Here is a 21638-nt window from a genome sequence, read left to right as displayed (position 1 = left end):
GGGTCACAACAAAGGGGTTATGTTTCCGGCTGGTGAAATCCAATCAACCTTGCCAGGAGAGGTATCCTTTGAACTGGAACCTGAAAGGGGGGGTGTTGTTTGTTTGTTTGTTTGTTTAACTTATTAAAAAAATTTTTTTTAACATTTATTCATTTTTTGAGAGTGAGTAGGGGAGGGGCAGAGAGAGAGAGGGAGACACAGAATCGGAAGGAGGCTCCAGGCTCCGAGCCATCAGCACAGAGCCCGACGCGGGGCTCCAACCCACGGACCGCGAGATCGTGACCTGAGCCAAAGTCGGACGGTTAACCCACTGAGCCACCCAGGCGCCCCGAACTGTGAATTATAGGTATGACCAGTGGTCAATGTCAAAGGTTCGGGAACCATGGGAAAGCTCGAAGAAGAAAATAAAAACCTCCCGTACTGTCACCACACAGAGGCAGTCCTGGGTCGCCCCCCGGGGGCTCTGGGACCCTTGTTCGTGCCCGTTGTGATGAGGGCTGGGGTCATCGCGACCACTTCCCAATCAGATCCCTGCCTCTCCCCTCGCCTCCCACTCGAGGGACGCTGCCTTCTCGCGAGGCTGGCCGCTTCTTTTCTTCGTTGTTGGTCTCTTCCTGTAGAGTGCGAGGGGCACAGGGGTGTGGGCCTCTGCCGTTTTCCTGCTGGGCCCGTGTCCCCAGGCCTCGGAAGGGCGCCTGGCTCCTAAGGTGTTTGTGTTAAGTGAACAGATAGTGTGTAAAATGAACGTGACTGTGTGTGTACGTGCAACACAAGGTAAGGCTTCAGGATTGCCTTTATCTGTTGTGGGATTCCACGACCCAAAGTTTTTGTGAAGGGCTTCCTGGCGCGTCACAGACCCGGGTGGCATCCGGGCTCGGGGCTCCCACAGTCTTGCAGCGACACGCGGGACCGGCTCTTTTGTCACCGCTGGAGGTTTTCCTTAACGGTACATTTGCACTTCCTCCCGGGGCTTTCGATGGTCAAGAACGCGAGTTTTATCCCCCTGGTTTTTCATCATCCCGGACAACCTCATCATTTATTTACTCGGCCCTCATCGTCGGATAAATCAATTTTCCAAGGCCGCGTCGGGATCAGCACTGCTTCCACGAGCATCTTCGAACATAAATCTCCGTGCACGTCCGTTTCTTGAAGGTACGTTTCTAGAAGCAAAATTGCTGAGTGAGAGGCATGTGTTTTTTTTGAGGCTCGCGGTATAGAGATTGTGCTCCAAAACAACAGTCCCCATTTGGATGGGATTTTAAAAAGAGTTTTGATGGGGCACCTGGGTGGCCCAGTTCTTTGGGCGTCCGACTTCAGCTCAGGTCATGATCTCACAGCTCGTGAGTTCGAGCCCCGCGTTGGGCTCTGTGCGGACAACTCAGAGCCTGGAGGCTGCTTCAGATTCTGTGTCTCCCTCTCTCTCTGCCCCTCCCCTGCTCATGCTCTGTCTCTCTCTGTCTCAGAAATAAATAAAAACATCAAAAAAAATTGTTTAAAAAAAAAAAAGAGTCTTGTCAAGTTTTAGTGCCCGCGTGGGGAAATTTACAAGCGTGTATATAAAGAGCAGAGACCCCCCACGATCCCGCGTCCCTGAGAAAAATCACCGTTCACATTATGGTTTATCAGTTGCCAGATTTTTTTTTTTAACCATGCATATTACAAACATGCATATGAGATGTAATAAGCATAATATATCTGTGCATAGTAGATACATGTAAATGTGTCAGTGTATAAATAATACACTTATATATGAGTGTGTGTGTATATATCTCTCCAAAGAGAGAGAGAGAGATGGTGAGGCATGTCAGGTTTCTTCACCTCTGCTCCCTGGAGAGCCTGTCGTGTGGCCACCCACGGGACAAGGGTATCTGTGCCAGCCAAGAAGATTCTGAGCCGCTTCCCTTTCCAAAGCTCGAACCTTGAAAATAATAGGGTTCTCCTTTCCATTTCCAGATATAAAATTATGACACTGAATTATTCTTTTTCAAACTTCACGCAGCTCCCCAGACATGCAGAGGTATCTGCGGGCTGTCTAGAACTTGACTTTGTTTTTTTAAAAAGCTGACACTACAGGGGCACCTGGGCAGCTTGGTCGGTTGAGCGTCTGACTCTCAGTTTCGGCTCAGGCTGTGAGCCCGGGGTCGTGGGATTGAGCCTCGTGTTGGGCTCCGTGCTGAGTGTGGAAACTGCTTGAGATTCTCTCTCTGTCTCTCTCTCTCTCTCCCTCTTTCTCTTTCTCTCTCTCTCTCTCTCTCTCTCTCTTAAAAAAAAAAGTTGACACTGCATCGTAACCCTCGTTGGAATGCATTTTCACGGCCATAAGAGAGCAGCCAGAGGAAGGAACAAGACAGGGAAAAGGAACCGTCTGGAGGGATCGTCTGGAGTCTGGGGTGGGGGGGACAAGGAGGGGTTAAGGCTGGACAGGAAGAGCAGGGCTAGGTGGTGGAGCCCCGAACACCTGGCCTGGGTGATGGGACATCGTTGAGAGAGCCCTCGGGAGCCGCAGGAGGCTTTAGACAGGGAAGGGACATGATCGGAGCTGGGTTTTTAGGGCAAGAAATCAGTCAGCTTGTACAGAAGGGCCCGGAAGGAGGTGAGAGGGGAGGCTGTTCCTGTGGCCTGGCAGATAATTCGAGCAAAGGCTCCAGGTCGCCTCCGTGGTGGGTCTGGGGTCCTTGGGCACCAGGTCCTTGGGTCCTGTGCCACGGGCAGAGGGAGGCCCAGCTCAAGGTAGACATCCAAGCTCTATCTCCACCTGTGTTCCTGTCTATGCCGTGTAACAAGTCGCTGCAAATGTAGTGGCTTAAAACAACACCCATTCGTGATCTGACAGTTTCTGTAGGTCAAGAGTCGGGGCACAGCTTAACTGGGTCCTCTGCCAGGGGTCTCGCGGCAGTCAAAGAGGCCTTTGGGGCTGGGGCCTCTTGTGGAACTCAGTGTCCCCTTCTAAAGCACATTCACGTTATACGGGGAATTGAATTCCTTGCAGTCGGCTGTTAAGACTGAGCCCCCCCCCCCCCCCCCACTGCTGGGGGCCGCCGCCCCCAAAGGCAGTTCACAACAGGGCTGTTTGGTTATAAGGCCGGCAGGCAAGAGAGCATCTCTCTACTTTGAGCCCCTTCTTTCAGGGAAGACCGGAGTCTCTTTAGAAGGCTCACCTGCTTAGGTCAGGCCCACCCAGGATAATCACTCTCCTTTTTGATTAAGTCAAGTCAACTGATTAGGGACCTTCATTAACTCTGCTAACTTCCTTCATTTTCGGTTAGAAACAAGTCAGAGTTTCCACCCACACTCAAGGAGAGGGGATTTCACAAAGCTGTGGTTACCTGGGGGTGAGAATCACGGGGCCATTCTAGAAGGATGCCTACCGCACACCTCTCCTTTCAGTGCTTTTTCTTTTCCTTTAATGTTTATTTTTGAGAGAGAGAGCATGTGAGCAGGGAAGGAGCAGAGAGAGAGCGAGCGAGAGAAGCCAAAGCAGGCCCAGGCTCCCAGCTGTCAGCAAAGAGTCCGATGCGAGGCTCGAACTCATGAACTGTGAGATCACGACCTGAGCTGAAGTCAGACGCTTAACCGACTGAGCACCCAGGCGCCCCAACACATTTTCCATCTTTAAAGAGCTCCTTCGCCAGTGGAGACGATTACGTGGGCCTGTTTGTTTTTTGTTTTTCGATAGGGTTATCAGCCACGTCACAGAAAATACGCAGACGAGCGGATTGCAAGCCGCCCATAAAACATAAACTACAATATTTACCTTTTGGTTCCCGCCTTCTCAGGGTTTTTACACCGCGGGGATGAAACGTGGGGGAAACGGCTCAGCACGCATTGGTTTTGATTCCCCTTTTGGATTCTTTCTCAACGTGGGGCTGACAGATGGCATCGGATGGGACACGTTCCGGAAGGCTGGTGCCAGTGTTTGCGCTGTGACCCCTGCTGGTGATTTAGGATTTGTTCGCCCCTTTGTGTTTCAAGAGAAGGCTAGGTCAGGGGCCCCCCTACTAGGCCTGTGGTTCTCCCAGCTCTGTGCCCGACAGTGGCCTCACAGCGCCCTCCAGGGAGGGATGACACAGGGGTGGGACGTGGGGATGCCATTTTGCTTTGGTCCTCAACTGGCGTTCCCCAAGAGTGTGGGCAAAGACGGGGCCCTGAATGGTGTGCGCCAGGGTCTCCGGGCAGGAACGCTGTTCACTGCACCCCGGGACCTCAAACTCCACTCTGCGTGCTGTCACCATAAACACCAAAGTGCCGTTGATAGAAGGTAACCCTGTGCCAACAATCCTGTGGCGTGGCTTCTGTGATCATGACGTGTTCTTACCCCCATTTTACAGAGGACGAAACTGAGGCCCGGAGAAGTGCTCTGCCCAAGGTCAAACCGGTCTGTTTCTCAGGTCTGGGGTTTTCCGAGAGCCGGACTGCCTTTTCTCTTTCTCCCAATCACCTTCCTTTATTTCAAACGGACAAACAAAAAATAGAGGCAGATGCTTGCAATCTCCTCTCCCAAGCGTGCTTGGCCAAAGGGGCAGAGGGAGGCCGAGAGAGGAAGGTTCCAAGTTCTCCCAGCCTGGGATGGGGCCCGGGGTACCTTATCCTCATGGAAAATTCTATCCCAGGACGGCTGCCCACACAGCCCAGCAATCAGGGCTACAAGAGTGACAGCAATGTTTGAATAGATTTTCTGTTACGGGGGGGGGGGGGGGGGGAGGGGGGGGCTGCTGTGCTCCCCTCCCTCAGCTCCCGGAGCAGCATATGTAAACGATTAAGACGGTTTGTTTTCTCTAGCGTGCTTGGGAGGAAGTGACACCGAAATCCTGGTGGCCCAACGGCAGGGCCAGCGCCTCCGTGGGAAACGGGCCCCCAGCTTTTTCTGCAGCGGGTGTTGTTGGGACCCGCCTTCCCCCCACCCCCCAACCGGAGCCCTCCGCCCAGTGTGACCCCATCTCCACCGCAGGCAGCCCCGACCTGGCGATGCTTCGTGAGACCCTCCCTTTGGATGAGACATAAACCGATGGGCCTCCATCCAGTGGCGAGGGCACTGCTCTGGACCCCGCGGGCCGGCCCTTCACTCGTGCAGATTCCTGGGGTCGAGGGTGGGGGACACGGTCAGCTCCTCACGAGGGAGGACGCCACTCCCTGCTTGGAAAAGGACGGCCCAGCTCTCGTGTGGGTAGAAGGGCAGGCCAGCGTCTTCCCGACACCTCTACCAGGCAGGCCCCGCTTCCAGAATCTTTCTCCCAGGCCCGCGTGCCTAAGCCACATCCTGGCCACCTGGCCGTCTCCCTCAGCCTGTCATCTGGTCATTAACCCCTGCCCTGCTGTGTCCGGGATACCTCCCAGATCTGCCCACTCTGTCCCCATCCGGTCCGGGCTCCTGTCCATCCAGCATCTGCCCTGGCCCCCGCAGGGGTCACTCTGCCTCCACTCTTAGCCCTGGGGCCACTCCTCCACACGGAACCCCGGGGGGCGTGTCCCTCCACCACGGCTCCCCGCCGCCAGGATGACATCCAGAATTCTCCATCTGGCCCCACGGGCCCCACTTAAGCCAGCCTCTGCTCCTCTCCGCCTTCATCCTGCATGAGGAGATCCAGCCCGGGAACTGTCCCCGCTGGCCCCGAGAGACAGCTTTTGGCTCGTCCCGGGGCCTTCACGCACACTGTTCCCTTAGCTAGAAACACTGTTCCCCTCCCCACCCCACCCCCCGCCTTGGCCTGGCAAACTCTTCGTCCTTGCAGGACGCCGCTTCCGGGAAGGCTGCCCAGATGTCTGAGACTAAGTTTGGGGCTCCCCGGGCCTGGTGTGGCCTCTGCCCCGAGGGGCCCTGCGTCAGTTCTCTGCTCTCTCCTCACACAGCGTGTCATGTTTGTTCAGTGAATGAGTGGCAAATGGCGGCCCAGGAACCACTTACCCGAGGCAGAGGCCACACGGAGGAAGACGACGCGGCTCTGGCCACACACGCTCCCCCACCCCCACCCCACCCCAGTCCAGGGCACAGGTGTCTCCCCTGCTCTGGCCCTCGCAGTCAGGGTGAGCCCGAGCCCCCTCAAGACATCCGCAGGACGCCCCCCCCCCCCCACGCCTTCAGCCAGAGCCCGTGCCTCCCTCACCCTCAACGGTGCCCCACGCTCTCCTGCGGACGGAGTCCCAACTGTCCAGCCGCAAGGCAGTCACACGGGGAGCGTCCTGGGGCTCGTCTGCACGTCCGAAGGAGGCAAGAAGCTCAGTGCACGAGAACCCCGTTTTCGTGGCGAAATTCCAGCTGAAGGGTGGGGAGGGGTCCTTGTCTGACTCGCAGGTATGATTACCATACCTCCCAAGACACAAATGGGGATCGTCCCCGACACAAGGATTGTCCCCGAGGCTTTGACCCGTTTGGGGTCATCAGGGGTGTGCAGCTGATGGGCGGGAACACGGACGCTTTGGGGCCCTTGGCTGCAAGGGCAGGGCAGACTCCGGGACAAGAGGTCAGCTGATCTACCCCATGGGCTGTGACCGCCGTGTCACCGCGAGGGCCATCGCCAGGAGGGACTGGTCGCCTTCGTGCCCTCTGGGGGTCGGGGAGCGCTGTCCTACTTACTTGGGGGCTGACTGAGGGCCCCCTCAGCAGAAATGACTCTGAACTTCCCTGGAGGGTGCGCCCCACAGAAAGAGTGGTATGGGGCCAGGCGGAGGGGGCCCGGGCTTCCCGCAGACTCCCTTACAAGTGACGTCATTGGCTGGTGGCACATGTGTCGTCTGTGACCCTTATCGTCTGCAAAAAGGCGGGTGGACTTGGGTAAGGTCTTCTGGTGTCCTTGGCTGTTGGGACCACTCCTCCATCCCGGGGGGCCACCCGGGACCTCCACTCTGCACTATGTCTGGGGCATTTGTCTCGGCCGCTCTACAGTCAAATGCCCAGGAGGGTCCCCTACGTCCTGCAAGCCCCAGAGATAAGGAATTGAATTTCTAGCACCTGCCTCACACACTGTCAGCTCAGCCCAGGAATCCATGGTCACCTACCCTGCCCCCCACCATAGGGCAGAGGGGATACTCCCTGCCCAGAGGGGATACTCCCTGCCCAGACAGGGAAGGGATCCTGCCCAGTGTCACACAGCAGGGCTTTCTCCCAGATGCCTGGGTGTCCACGGGGTCCAGGGCCGGTCTCTGATTTCCTCCCCCACTCCCCAGCCCTGGGGCTCTGCAGGGTGATGGAGAGCTTCGTGCAGAAGAAGGCTGGGACATGAGGGCATCTGGTCCTGCCATGGCTGCTGGTCCGAGCATGGCCCAGGGCCGCCCCCACGACGGCTGCAGGCCAGAGCAGGGCCCCAGAAGGCCATCCCTCAATTACTTTGCTGCCCTCGTCCGCCCGCCCTCCCTCAACCTTTTTGGGGTTTAAAAAAAAAATTTTTTTTTATTTCTTAAAGACAAAAGCTTTTTGGTTTTAATACACAAAATAAATGCAGTCCTTGTGGGGTTCCTGCTCCACCTCTGGCCCAACCCCCCCCAAAGGTCATGGGCCAAAGTCTCCCACGGCTGTAGACGGGGGCCTGAGCCAGGCTCCCGGGATCTCAGCAGCCTCTTGGGCCCGGGAGTCCAGACTGGAGAGAGGGCCCAGGAGATCCCTGTCCTGGAGACAGGGGACAGGAGAAGGGCACTCTCCCGCACGTCTGCCCTCTCTGCCGTTGTGAGACCAGGCGGGCAGCTGGGTCCTGGCGAGCTGACCATCAGTTCACCGTGGGCACCTGGCTGTGGTGCAGGCTGAACTCCTTGGCCTTGAGACGGAGGCTGGCGATGCTGTTGGCCATGTTGACTCCCGGGGTCGCAGGGCCTGAGCCTCCAGGGCTGTAGGGCGGCACCGTGCTGGGGGCGACAGAAGATACCAGGACACGGGGCTGTGGCTGACGTGATGCCCGAAGCTGACCACTTCTGGCTGCCAGCCCTGGACCCCAGCCTCTGGTCCTCCCGCCTCCCTTCCTCGGTTTACGTTCCCGGCAAGCCCTCCCCGCCACGGGATGGGCATGATCGGGGCTGCAGAATTTGGGGAGGAGTCAGAAATGCCCACAGACAGCACGGGGACACAGGCAGCTCCTGTGGATCTGTAGGCGTCCCTCCCTGGATCAGGAGCCTCCAGAGAGCAGGTCCTGGGTCCCCTCCCCGCCCCTGCCCCCCCCCCACCCAGCACCTGCACTGGGCCTGGTGCACAGCAGGATGGAGACACGGCAAACCACCTCTTGGTGGCTCTTCCGCCCCGGGTAAGGACAGAGCAGGAGAGCTGGCCAACATGGGATCACGAGGACTCTGACCCCACAAGCCGACCCGCCGGATCTTGCCTCCCACAAGACCAGGGCTCCAGCAGAGTGACTCACACAGACTAAGGGACAGGTGTCACCCCTTGGAGTTGTGGGCACAGAAAAACGACTCCCTGGCACCCCTTCCCTCTTCCTTCCTGCCCTGCCGCCTTTTTCCAGCTTTGACCAGGACAAAACTGCCCCAGAACGTGGCTCTGGACCCCAGCCAGGTCCCTGGGACAGGGGAGCCGTGCCCTCAGCCCTCCCTGGCCTCCCAGGGAGATCGGCACACACACGTGTCCCCACACGGAAGGCCCAGGCTTCAGGGGCGCCTGGGCACCATGCACAGCTGTCTTGAGATGCTCAAAGGAGCCCCGGGCCCTAAGAGGCCGCACGGGTCGCCCAGGCTGCTCCCCCTCCCGCCAGAAGGGGTTCCTGCTCTCACCTGTAGGGGGACGAGGCCGTCCAGGAAAGATAATCCGGGCTCAGGGTGGCGGGCCGGGGAACCACGGGCTGCTCGATGGCGGCCTCCTGGCTGTAGGACTTGAGCAGCGAGGCAGAGCGGTTGGCCAGCATGGCCCTCTCGTTTCGGCGGAACTTGGCCCGGCGGTTCTGAAACCAGACCTGGGGGTGGGAAGGCGTGCTGAACGGGGCACAGCAGGCCGCAAGGGGGGACCCCAAGTCCTTTGGGACGGCGGTGCGGGCCCTCTCTGCCACCAGCTCTGGACGGGCGGCCCCATGGAGCCTCAGCTTCCTCCTCGGGAAGATGGGGATGCTAAGGCTGCTGGGTAAGCGTGTGCAAAAATGAGCACTTCACCGTGGTAAGGTTGCAACTAGAGAGGGGCACTTGGCTCAGAGCGGGGTTGAACACTGCAACACGGCGTTTATTCACCCAAACCTTCCACGCTGGGCACGGCTCCAAGCCTGCTGACAAACATATTAACCAGGGGCGCCCGGGGGGCTCCGTCGGTGGAGCGACTGACTCCAGCTCAGGTCATGATCTCGCGGTCCGTGAGTTCGAGCCCCGCGTCAGGCTCTGGGCTGATGGCTCGGAGCCTGGAGCCTGTTTCCGATTCTGTGTCTCCCTCTCTCTCTGCCCCTCCCCCGTTCATGCTCTGTCTCTCTCTGTCCCAAAAATAAATAAAAAACATTGAAAAAAAATTTAAAAATAAAATAAAATTAAAAAAAATAAAAAAATAAAAAAAAATTTAAAACTCCCAAATATATCCACTACTTTGGTTCTCGTAAGAACCCCAGGAAATAGACCCACGCGATCCTCATTTTACAGGCAGGCACCAGAGAGGTTAGGTAACCTGCCCAAGGCCACACAGCTGGGAAGTGGCAGGGCTTGGCCTCGAACCTCGAACCTCGGTGCTCCGGGCCTCGGACGCTCCCGCTCTTAATTACCGCCCCTCCGCAGCAGCTGCGCCCCCCAGACGGCGAGGGGGCTGCGCGCTCCCGCGGGCGCCCGCGCTGTGCGCGGCGCTCACCTGCACACGCGCCTCGCTGAGGTTGACGCGCCGCGCCAGCTCCTCGCGCACAAAGGCGTCGGGGTAGTGCGTGCGCTCGAACACGCGCTCCAGCGCCTGCAGCTGGCTGCTGTTGAACGTGGTCCGGTTCCGCCGCTGCTTCTTCTTCCGCTTGGCGGCGCCGCCGCCGCGCCCGGGGCTCGGACACTCACCTGCGGAGGGGATCGGGTGTCAGCAGGTGCAGCCCCGCCCCGCCCCGCCCCGCCCCCGGAGGTGCCCAGGGGGTCCCGACCCCCCCACCACTGGCTCGGCAGCGTGCGCTGAGCGCTCTCCCTGTGTCTCCCGCAGCGGATGGATGGAGGGTCCAGCCCCGAGGGCGGGAGCAGATCCCTTGAATTCTCTCCTTCACGCATCCCTTCATTCATCCATCCGTTCATTCTTCAACACGTATTAACTGAGCAGCTACTGTGTGACCGGCGCAGTGCTAGGGCCCACGGGGAATATAACAGTGAACAAAAGCAGGCAGATTCCACAGGAGGTGGAAATGAGCCAGAGGGTGAATCCCAGCAGAGGAGCCGACCGAGGGTCTGTGCTGGCCTCTGGTTCAGAACGGGCGGCTCAGGTAAGGAGGCCCAGCACAACCTTAGGGAACGCACGGGGTCAGCAACCCTTACCTTTTAGGTCCACCCTGTCCTTTGAGAGGACGGGTTGGGGGGGGGGGGGATTCAGCCACTATTGCCACATCGATGGGCAGAACTGTTGACTCTTCGTCCCCAAGAGCCCAGGTCATTGCCCACTCCTCCAGGCAGCCCTCCGGATCACCCGGGTCCACGTGGGATCCCCTCCCGCGCTCACCGGCACCACCCGCGACACTGCCCAGGTCAGCCCTTCCTCACCTATCCGATTTTCTTATTAAAAACGTACATGATAATAACAAAGTAATGTCATTGCTGGTGGCAGGAACGGATTCGAAAACCAGAGGGGGGTAAAAAAGTGACACGAAGTACCCTCCTCTCCCCGCGCTTTACCAGATTACAAATGTACCTTCAAAAAACTTACAAGCATGAGACCGTGCTGAACACATTGGTGCTTCAACTTCCCTGTTTTTTACTTGATAATATTCCAGACATTCCATCTCGCAGACAGCAAACACAGCCCTCTTTATTTGGACTGTTTTGCATACTCTATTTTCTCTCCCTCCACGCGTAGGGACTTAGTTTTTTTAGGTCCGTTTTTGCTTTTGCTGGAGCATCGCTCTTTGCAAATATAATAAAATACGTACCATATTTTTCCTATCAAAAAGTCGCCTACGACGTCCTGCCCCCTCACCTCACCTCTTCCCCACTTAGCACCTATCTCAGGGATCCCTCCATCCAGGGCCCAGAAATCATTCACATTCCTCTCCCCAGCCCCCCCAAGGCCCTTGGCTGGGGGACCGTCCCCTGGTTTATCCTCCCAGAGTCCTATGGATGGGCCTCTGGCGTGTTTCCAATCTTCCGCAACTGAAAGAGTGCCATGATGAATAAGCTCGTGAAGACATGATTTTCTATTTTTGCCAGTGTCTGTTTGGGATAGATTCCTAGAAGCGGGAATCGCCGGGCCAATAAAAAACAAAAAAACCCCAAAAAACCGCTAGATGTGGCCAGGTTCCCGCACCAGCCTTCCCACCAGCGGTGTAGGCGAAGGTCTGTTTTGCCCAGTTTGGACAACAGAACGTATTGTCGGCCTTTGGGAGTTCAGTCCACGCCTTGTGTTTTTTTTTGCTTTCCCCGGCGACACGTTCCCTTCATACATTCAGTGTTCCCTGCACAATGCCGGGTATTGGCTCTGCTGAGCATCTAGAACATTCCAGGCCCGGCAATGGCTACCACTCAGTCCCTGCTTTCAAATAAGTTCCCACGCGAGCAGGGTTTATTGCCTCTGGGGCAATCCACTGATTGGACTTGAGGCTGAAGTGGTCCACGGGACTGGTAAATGATCGTGGGGGCAAAGAGGGGGTCTTCTCAGGCAGGACTCAGGGAATGCCCCGGGCACAGATGACCTTACAGCTGAGTTTGGACCAGAAGTTCCCATCTGAGGGCAGTTCTGCCTCCGGGGGGACATCTGACAGTGTCTGGAGATAGTTTTGATTGTGAGGACCGGGGGGCGGGAGGTGCCATGGGGATTGAACGGGTGGAGGCCGGGGGCTGTCGCTAAATACCCTTCAGGACGAGAACAGGCCCCCACAGCGAAGAATCTTCTCGTGCACCATGCCCACGGCCCTGGCTCAGCGGGACGTTCAGGATGGTTGCAAACACAGGAGACACAGGCTGGGGAGCGACGGGGAACACGAGTGGTCCCAAGGGAGCCGCCGCGTCCCCTGGCCTGGCTCCAGCCTTCTCCCCTCCCCCCACCCCCCCACCCCCACCCCGCAGGAAAACGGAAAAGTGGAGGAGAATGCCTGGTGCCTGTGACCGTGTCTCTGCCCCGCATCCCTGTCCCCTGGAGCGGGAGGAAATCTAAACCAAAACAACGAGGGCCCGTGAGCTGAAAACCGGGGGGTGATCAACAGCCCCGAAAGCGGGGACAGAAGCTTCTGGAACACCAGCCAACCCAGAGACGACTTCCGTCCCCCTTCAGGCAACGCCGATTGGGCACACACCCAACGCAGGAGGCATTTCGGCCAAAAAAGGAGACTTTTTCGAGAAGTTTCCGAGCAATCCCAAACGGAGGGTGTCTAAATGAAAACCATTCTTCAGCTTCTGCCCCGCCAAGTGGGCGTCGGAAGAGACTGGGCTCTTTCGTCGCCGGTTTAAACCGAGTAGTGACTTGGAGCCGGAACCCTCACGCAAAGGCATTTGTCGCCAGGTCCCCGACAACCTGCCACACCAGCCCCAGCTGGGCTCCTCGCCGGTCTGGGGTCCGCTCTCTCCGGGGTCACAGCAAGGCCGCTCCGACGGGGGCCGCTCAGCCAAAGCTGGTTTGGGGCCACGGGGGGTGCCAAGCGGGCCACCTGCTCCCTAACCCCCACCCTGGGGGGTGTGACCCCATTTCACACACAGGGAAACTGAGGCCAAGGTTGCACCTCTGGGTTGGAATTCATGTTTGTCAGAGGCTCGGCCGGCCCCGGGGCTGTAGGCTCGGCCTCTCCTCCCTCACCCGCCTTGCTCCCGGGGAAGGTGACGCAGGGGTCTGTCACAATCTCAGTCCTGGCTCTAGGAGGCCTAAGTGCGGAAATGCCCTTGGGTCTCCATCCCAGACTGTGGGAAGTACGTCCCTGGGCCCCGCTTTTGTTCCGAAGGAAGACGTCACCTCTGGAAGCGGCAAGGGACAACACACAGCGTGCCCAGAGTCACATAAAGTTCCTAAGAGGAGCAGAGCTTAATTCCGTGCCGAGAGCATAGTAATTGCTCAATAAATAGCGGCTGCCCTTAGCATTGTCGCTTATGAGGAAGCCAAGGGTCTTTCTCCCCAGCCCTTGGGTCCCCTCGTCCCAGCCCGCAGTAGAAAGACGGGTCTGTAGTCCCTGCTGGGCAGAGGCTGAGAGGCGGCCGAGGCCGAGGACGACTGAAGCATCGTCCTGAAGGTGACCCGGGGCTCGAACCCACCGGCTGGCCTTCCCACCGGCTGACCACCGGCTTCCCAGCGGATGTGCTGGATATTTGTTACCCTAAGTCCCTGAGTCACCGCCTGAGAAATGTATTGTGGTGGGCGTGTGTCCCCCTGGGGGCTCCACGCTGGGACTTTGAAGCATTTGGAAAAGAAATAAATACTCACTAAGCCTCAGGCCAGCGATGGCTGGCCCCGCCCCCCCCCTTTCCAAGTAGGGCTAGTCCCCAAGTTTCCTTTTGTTCGGTAAAAGTCCTGCTTTTCTCTGGGGTTGAAAAAGAAAGCCTGAAACCCCCTCTCTCTCTCTCTAGGGGGAGAGAGAAAGGTATTCAGACTGGGGAGGCCCGCCGCCCACGCTCCCTCTCCCTTAAAACCCCCTCTCCCTTAAAACCGAATTACTTCGTCCCCCGGTTACATTACAATAAAAAAAAAAAAAAAAAGAATGACTTGTGCACAGTTTTCTGCCATTAAATTATTTCACACGTACCATTTATTTAGCTGACTGAGGGCCAAAGACATTTAAAAACTCCGCTCTCAGCCAGATAATCGAGTGGTCCTGGCTTCTCTCTCCTGCACCCATGGTTTTTCTTATTCCGTGTAATTTAAGGGTCTAAATAGTCTGGAGGGAATTAACTGCAAATTCTTCCTAAGACAAATAAACCCAGCCTCTTCGTTTCTGCCTTCCTCAAGCTGTTGAGAGACACCCTCTGTTTGTTTTTGCTTCAAATAGTCAGTTTGTGCCTGACCCCGGGGCCGCGGCGAGCTCCAACCCAAATAAATAACTTTTATTAATTAGCATTTATTCTGACCAGAAAAGCAGCCCCTCTCCTCGCCGCCCCCCCCCCCAATGTGATCTCTGCCAACACGTTCGCAAAAATAAACAACGGGTCCCCAGGACCTTGATGTGGATTTAACAAATTAACACCGGCCCTTGGTCAAAGGAGCTCCAAGCTGCAGAAATATTTACAGCCGGGAAAGTCTGAGGAAGACTGGAGAAAAGAAGGTGGAGGGCCCGGAGGGGCCTGCAAAAGCTTCGGGCCCACCCCCCAGGTCTCCTGGAAGGGACGAGGGTTCCTCTGAAAGACCCCTGGTTCTGCCTTGTCGGGGCTCAGACGGGAACCCTGGAATCTGTCCTTAGCTGTCTCCGGTGCCAACAGGGGACACCCGAAGGGAAATGTGTCGCCTCTTCAGGTGAGACGTGAGAGGCCTACAGCCCCGTGGCTGAGGGGGAATGATCTCCAGCAGAGTGGCCAGGGCAAATCTGTTAGCAACTCCCAGCCTCTGGAATCTCCCGGAAAACTGGGAACAACAGAAATGACCTCATTAACTCTCCTATGGGCCTTACACGAGGGCCCCTAGCCCACGATTCTACAGATGAGGCACCTGAGGCTCACACGGGACAGCAACATGCCAAAGCCATAGGACTCGTCAAGGCCGGAGCTGGGATTTGAACCTGCCGATGGGCACCAGGCCCAGGTTCTTAAACCTTGGCGCGGCGGGGGGACCGGCCCTAAGAGGCCCGCACCCTCGTTCCTCCCGCAGCGGGATTCTGAGAATCTCTCCGTGGGCTTAGGGTGAACCAGGAGGAGGGACACGGAAGGCAGCAGCTGGAGAAGCACAGGAGAGAAGGGTGCGCGGGCCGCCCAGCCTGGGAGACAGGGCCAGAGGGGAGCACGACACCCAGTCAGGCCAACGTTCGAAGGAAGAACGGAAGCAAAGACGGGAGGGGGGAGGAAGGAGAAAGGAGAAGAAACATGGTCCCTGGAGCCTTCTGGAGAAGGGCTTCCCTGGGCGGCCGGCCCCACTCCAGCCAGGATCCCAAGCGAGGAACCTTAAGAGCTGGTTTCATGTCCGGCCAAGCTGGCGTTGGTCCCGGACACTGAGGGACCAGGCCTAAGACACAGGGGAGGGGCTCGGGTCCTCGGGTGAGATCACACAGGCAGTCTTTCCAGCATCACCTCCCCGGAGGCCCCCAACAGCCTCAAGAGGGGCGGGCAGGGCTGTCTCTGTCCTACAGAGAAGGCAGAGGGAGGCCCAGAGAGGGGCCGGGACCTACCCGGGGTCACGCAGCAAGGAAAGCCCACTCCCGCGGCCCTTTCTCTTCTCGATACATCCCTGGTAGCCAGTCGTCTGGGATAATGGAGAGAGGAGGTAGCCCGCCCCCCAGCCCAGGGCTGGGCAAATCCAATGATGAGCACAACGGAAGGACAGAGGCTTTCTCTTGAGGGCCTTTCTGGCTCTATCCAGTGGATGGGGCCACCCAGGCCACCCTGGTGGGCAGAGCCAGGGCCTGGACCTCAGGAGGACTGGTGGTACTCACATTGGACGTGCCCACCCCTCACTGCGGACCCCTTCTGCATACCATTCCTGGGCTTTCCACCGCCCCCCTCTGTCCCTCCCTGACTTTTACCTTCAGCAGCAGAATGCCCCCTCCTCCAGGAAGCCCTCCCAGACCCCTGTCATAGCTGTGCCACACTGTAGAGCAGACGTGGGGTCATTCGTCCAGCAGGGACTGGAACTTACTGGGTTTTGTCTCTCTGGAACCCATCACAGGACCTAGCTCAGGGTAAACTCTTCACAAATATTTTTTTGAGTGCTGGGTGAACGAGGGAATGAAAAACCTGGGACTGTCACGCCCATACTCCCCTCACAGCCCCCAGGCCAGTGACCGGTGTGGCTACAAGGGGGCCTAAGCAGGCTTCGGCCGACCCTGGAGTCTAGAGGAGGCTGGGGGAGGCTCCCCCGTGTCCCCTAGAAACCTCAGCAGAGCCCTGGAGGCAGCTGCCACGCATTGGGGTCTCTCTAGGCTCTGGAGCCTCTCCTTCACATGCACAAAGGTCTTGGGGTGCTGCATACGCTTCCACAGGATGACTGGACCCCCTCCCCACCCCAAGAAACCCAGTGCACCAATGGAATCTACCCTACAAGACCACATGAGCTCCTCCCCACCTCAGGGCCTTTGCACATGCTTTTCCCTCTGCATTCCTTCTGCCTCATGCTTACCCAGTTTTTAGTCTAAACCTAAATTCCCTGCCCTGAAAGGCTTTCCAAGCCCCCAGGTCAGGCCAGATCTCCTCGCCACAGGCTCCTGGGCTATCTCCCTCTCCTGAACGTCTGCAATGAAGTTGTTCTTCTGTTCTGGTTCTCCACTTTGTGCTTGTCTCTTCCCTTTAGCTCAGCTCTAGGAGGTAGGGACTGTGTGCGCCTTGTCACTGCTATATCCCCGGGACTGGGCAAGAAGTTTGGTCTCAAAAAGATGTCTCAATATAAATGAAGGAAGGACTCCCTCCAGAAAACAATGGGAAGTCCCAGCATCCAAACCCAGTTCCCCCTGCCCTTCAAAAGGCCAGACAATGGTTACTTAGATGGGACAACTCAAAGCACAAGCCAGTAAAGAAAGGAAGATAAATCAGACTTCATAAAGATTAAAACTTTGGTGGACACCATCAAGAAAGTGAAAAAGGGGGTCGGGGCGCCTGGGCGGCTCGGTCAGTTGAGCGTCCAACTTCAACTTCGTCACGATCTCACATCCGTGGGTTCGAGCCCCGCGTCGGGCTCTGTGCTGACGGCTCGGAGCCTGCCTGGGATGCTCTCCCTCTCCCTCTACTCTGCCCCTCCCCCGCCCTCTCTCTCAAAATAAATAAACATTAAGGGAAAAAAAAGACAGTAAAAAAGACAACCCGGAGAACGTGGAAAATATCCACAAGTCGCGTATTCGGTAAGGGATCGTATTTAGAAAATATGAAGAACGCTTTCCACGCGACAATAAAAAGGCAAACCATCCCATTAAAAATGAGCAAAAGGTCCGCATCGGCGTTTTCCCAAAGGAGGCATGTGAATGGCCAACAAGCATGTGAAAAAAGTGCTGGTCCTGAGTCATCAAGAAAACGCAGCGCGCAACCACAAGGAGATGCCGCTTCACACCCAGTATGACGGCTAGAATCAGAAGGCAGATAATAACAAGTGGGGACAAGAATTTGGAGACATTGGACCCCCCCCCCCCCCACCCCCCCCCCCCCCCGTGCACCGCTGGCGGGAAAGTCCAATGGTGCAGGCCGCTCTGGAAGAGTCTGGCAGGTCCTCCAAATGTGAAATTCTGAGTTACCATCTGACCCAGCAGTTTCACTGCTAGGTATCTACCCGGGGGGGGGGGGGGGGGGGGAATGAAACCTACGTCCACACCACGATACTCCAAACAGCCCGAACTTGGAGACAACCCAAACGCCCGGCCAACTGATGACTGGGTACACAGAATGTAGTCTGTCCACACAATGGAATGTTTTTTGACCGTAAAAAGGAACGAGGTGCTGATTCATGCTCTGATGTGGGCGAGCCTTTAAAAACGTTATTTATGTTTAAAAATACCGTGCTACGTAAAAGCAGCCCGTGCCATCCAGGAAGGGCCGCATAATGAAGGATTCCGAGGACGAGAAACGTCCAGAACAAGCAAAACCTAGAGAGACAGAATGTCCGTCGGCGGCTGCTAGGGCCTGGGTGGGGTGGGGTGGGGTGGGGGGGGGATGGACGGTGATGACCGAGGGGGTGAGGGGGTGCGGGGTTTCTGTTTGGGCTGCCGAAAAGCTCTAAAATCTTGGCGACGGTTGCACAAAGTGAACATATTAAAACTCACTGGCGTGCACACTTTAAGGGGATGATTTGCATGGCCCATGCAGTATATCTCAATAAAGTTGGTCTATAAAAAGAAGTACACAGGAAAGGCTGGGGGCAGAACGTCTCCATGGGAGAGGGGACATGTGGGGCTGCCACCCCCTGGGGGAAGCCAGGGGGCAGATACAGATTAGGCCAAAGCCTCTTCTCAGGCCCAGGAGCCTTTTGAGAAATGGCATCACTGGGGCCCAAGCGGGGAGCAGAGACAAAGCTACTGGGCAGAGAATATCTACGTCCTACTCTCAGGCACAGAAAAGGGCCAGGGGGGTCAAGGCCAGCTACAGCTGGCCATCTCAAAAGCTCTGGGTTTCCCAAGCCACCTCCTGTGTCCCGCACCCAGGCCTCTGGCTTTAGCAGCCCAGGAGCCAAGGGTTCAAACTTGACATCGGCGGTCGGCCCAGCCTCCTCCGCTCCCCACACCCCGAAACCACCTCCAGAAAGTGGGAGCACAGGAGGGAAGGGAGTCGGGGAGTCATTCAGGAGGAAGAGGAGCAGGCCCCCCCCCCTCCCCCGCTCACAAGTTGGTCAGAGAAGGAGGGCAGTGTCTGTCCCGTCTGGTTTTAATCTGAGGCTGGTGGCCCAATGCCAAATTTATTGTCAGACCTCCATTTTAATAAGGGGTTGGTATTTGGAGGCAAGCTGCCCTCGTTAACCACTTCCAGACCGGGGTGACGTTGCCGCTCAGGGGCCAGCGTGGGGTCCTGCCTCCCAGTTAGGAGCCTGGGGAGGGGGGGGTCTGGCAAAGCCCGCAGCCGGCACCTGCTGGGAACCGCGGTGAGCCCTGATGGTCAGGGAGAGAGACGTTCGGAAGAGCTCGGTTCCGAAGAAAACCCGCCAACGGCCCTGGGGGCCTCAAGCCTGGTACTCTCGTCTTCTCGAGGGCTCAGACCTGCAGGGCCCTCACAGCTCATCTGTCAAAGGCCTTTATTTTTGTAGATGCGGAAATGGCGGCAAGGAGGGGGGGCACTGGCTTGGCCAAACGCTCCCAGCGAGGCACTGGGGTCCCACGTTCTGCCCCCGGAGGCGAGGTGATCCCCGAGAACACACGTGTGCCTCCCCCCCCCCCCCCCCCCGCTCCCCGCGTCCCTGGGTTCCCCGGGGACCGGGGGAGGACGCGGCTTACCCTTGACCCAGCCATGGGGCACACTTGGGGACAGTGGGGGGAGGGGCAACCCGCAGCCCACCCAGAGAGCAAATGACTGCCTCCCTCTGCCCCCCAGCATCTGAGAATGGGGAAAACTCCCCTGTCCCTCGCTTCGGGGCCCTCAGTTTCACCATCTGTGCGCTGGGGTGAGAGGGAGTTACCATCGCCCCCCCCCTGTCCCCGATTGGAACAGTCTGGGGCTCCCCCGAGAGCTCGACACAGACAACCCTTCTCCCCGCTCTGACTTTTTTCCCCAAGGGAAACCTAGGCCCTGGCTCACTGGTCCTCCCCCCCCCCCCACCCCCCCCCCCGTTTCGACTCAGAACCCCTGGAGGAATCTGAGGAATTCTACGGGTCCTTCCCAGAAAAACACAGGTGCGCACAAAATTCTGCATGGAACCTCGTTCGGGTGATTCACGGACTCGGAGAATCCGGTCCGCAGACCCTAAAGTCAGCGTGACGGAAAGCCAAGTCCCTTTTGCCCCAGAAGAACCCGCCCCCTCCGCCCCCTGTTCCATCTTGGGGTCCCCACCGGTCGCCCCCCTCCCACCCCAAGGGAGCAGGCAAGACCCAGGCCGTGCCCATTAGCCCCTCTCCCGAGGCGGGGGGGGGGGGGACCTCGCGGAGCCCTGGCTCTGGGTCCACGCCGCGCTCCCAGAGAGGGTAACCTTTAAAGCACCGCCAGAGGGTTTTTATGACCCGCTGGTGAGTTCCAGGCCTTCTGGAAAATGTGGTCTGAGGCTCAGCTCAGAGGAGCTCCAAGGCTGTCTTGACTGTTAGGCTGCCCTCGTCACTGCAGCTGGGCCTGTGGGTGAGGACATGGGACTCCTCCCCCTCCCTTTTCTTTTCCTTTCCTTTCCTTTCCTTTTGTTTTCTTTTCCTTTCCTTTCCTTTCCTTTCCTTTCCTTTCCTTTCCTTTCCTTTCTTTTCTTTTCTTTCCCTTCTCTTCTTTCTTTTCTTTTCCTTCCCCTCCCCTCCCTTCCCTTCCCTTTTTCTGTTTTCTTTTCTTTTCCTTTCTTTTCTTTTCCTTCTCTTCTCTTTTTTCTTTTCCTTCCCCTTCCCCTCCCCTCCCTTCCCTTCCCTTTTTCTGTTTTCTTTTCTTTTCTTTTCCTTCTCTTCTCTTCTTTCTTTTCTTTTCCTTCCCCTCCCCTCCCCTCCCTTCCTTCCCTTTTTCTGTTTTCTTTTCTTTTCCTTTCTTTTCTTTCCCTTCTCTTCTCTTCTCTTCTCTTCTCTTTTTTCTTTTCTTCCCCTTCCCCTCCCCTCCCTTCCCTTCCCTTTTTCTGCTTGGCCTCCGTTTACTAAACTTTATTACGTGACTGGCCCTGGGTTATAGAGCCCTGCCTTCGGACACGTGGAAGGCACCGTTATTAAGCCTTGTTCTCAGTGGGGGATGGGGAGGTTCAGAGAGGGGAAGTCACCGACCCGGGTCACCCAGCCAGGCTATGAGGCAAGCAATTTATGCCTTGTCTCTCTCGGTCCCCAAAGCGGTTGCTCCCTGGAGGAGAGGGGCTCCGGTTAACCCTTTCGGGACCAGGGTGAAGTTGCTGCTAAGGGCCCAGTATGGTTTCCTCTGTCCCAGTTTTTTTTTTTAATTTTATTTTTTTAACATTTTATTTATTTTTTTAATTTTATTTTTTTAACATTTTATTTATTTTGGGGACAGGGAGAGACAGAGCAGGAACAGGGGAGGGTCAGAGCAAGGGAGACTCAGAATCCGAAGCAGGCTCCAGGCCCCGAGCTGTCGGCACAGAGCCCGACGCGGGGCTCGAACTCCCGGACCGCGAGATCGTGCCCTGAGCCGAAGTCGGCCGCTCAACCGACGCAGCCACCCAGGCGCTCCCGCTCGGACTTTGCGGCAAAGTCTCTCCCACCCACAAGTGTGGCCACCGCGGGCTTCAGGGCCGCAAGCTGGGGATGTCGAGGCACGACACGAAAAGCAGCGATGGGCGCTCTTGCTCTGCCCCGTCCCATGCGGTAGCCGCGAGCTCCGCGCAGCCGTCTCCGTTCACACCGATTCGAATGAAATAACAACATAAATCCCGTTCCGCAGTCACCCGAGCCACGTTTTCAAGGGCTCGACGGCCACAAGTGGGACGACACAGACAGGGAACATTTCCATCGTTACGGAAAGTTGTATCAGCGGAGCTGCTCTGGCATTCCAATTTTTCTTCTTCTTTTTAATGGGGAGGGAACAAACCACAACAAAGACCAGCCCTGAAGGACCTTTGAAAGAAGAAAAATCACCCCTCGATCCCACCATGCCAGCCTATCGGTTTAGTTTTTTGCGGACTTTTTGGCCCGCGTCCCAACACGTATCCAGCTTGCACCTGAGTCCACTTAACGGTGCGCATGAATAACATTTTCTTTTTGGGACGAGGCATTGGTGAAAAGGCCAGGATTAAGATCAGACATGCGCAGCAGAGACAGCATGTACGGTTGCACAGGTTGTGCACTGCGCAACGCCAAGGGCACCATCCCCATAGACTATAGTGTACCTGGTGCCCCCCT

At 57.1% G+C, this 21638-nt stretch overlaps 1 protein-coding gene across 1 annotated transcript in view; it reads right to left on the bottom strand.

The window, feature by feature from the left end:
* Positions 1-7364: 7364 nt before the first annotated feature.
* The window catches only part of PRRX2 (paired related homeobox 2), a 43094-nt gene continuing 28820 nt past the window's right edge, over positions 7365-21638 (bottom strand). Inside the window, 3 exon segments of the mRNA XM_053908408.1 lie at positions 7365-7833; positions 8707-8885; positions 9752-9942. Of these exon segments, the coding sequence (XP_053764383.1) occupies positions 7698-7833; positions 8707-8885; positions 9752-9942 (506 nt within the window). The 3' untranslated portion in view covers positions 7365-7697.

Source organism: Panthera pardus, unplaced genomic scaffold, assembly GCF_024362965.1.
Source record: "Panthera pardus isolate Hobbes unplaced genomic scaffold, ASM2436296v1 HiC_scaffold_20, whole genome shotgun sequence".
Classification (NCBI taxonomy): Eukaryota; Metazoa; Chordata; class Mammalia; order Carnivora; family Felidae; genus Panthera; species Panthera pardus.
The sequence above is the reverse complement of the archived record's forward strand: the minus strand, read 5'-3'. Positions and strand labels throughout refer to the sequence as shown.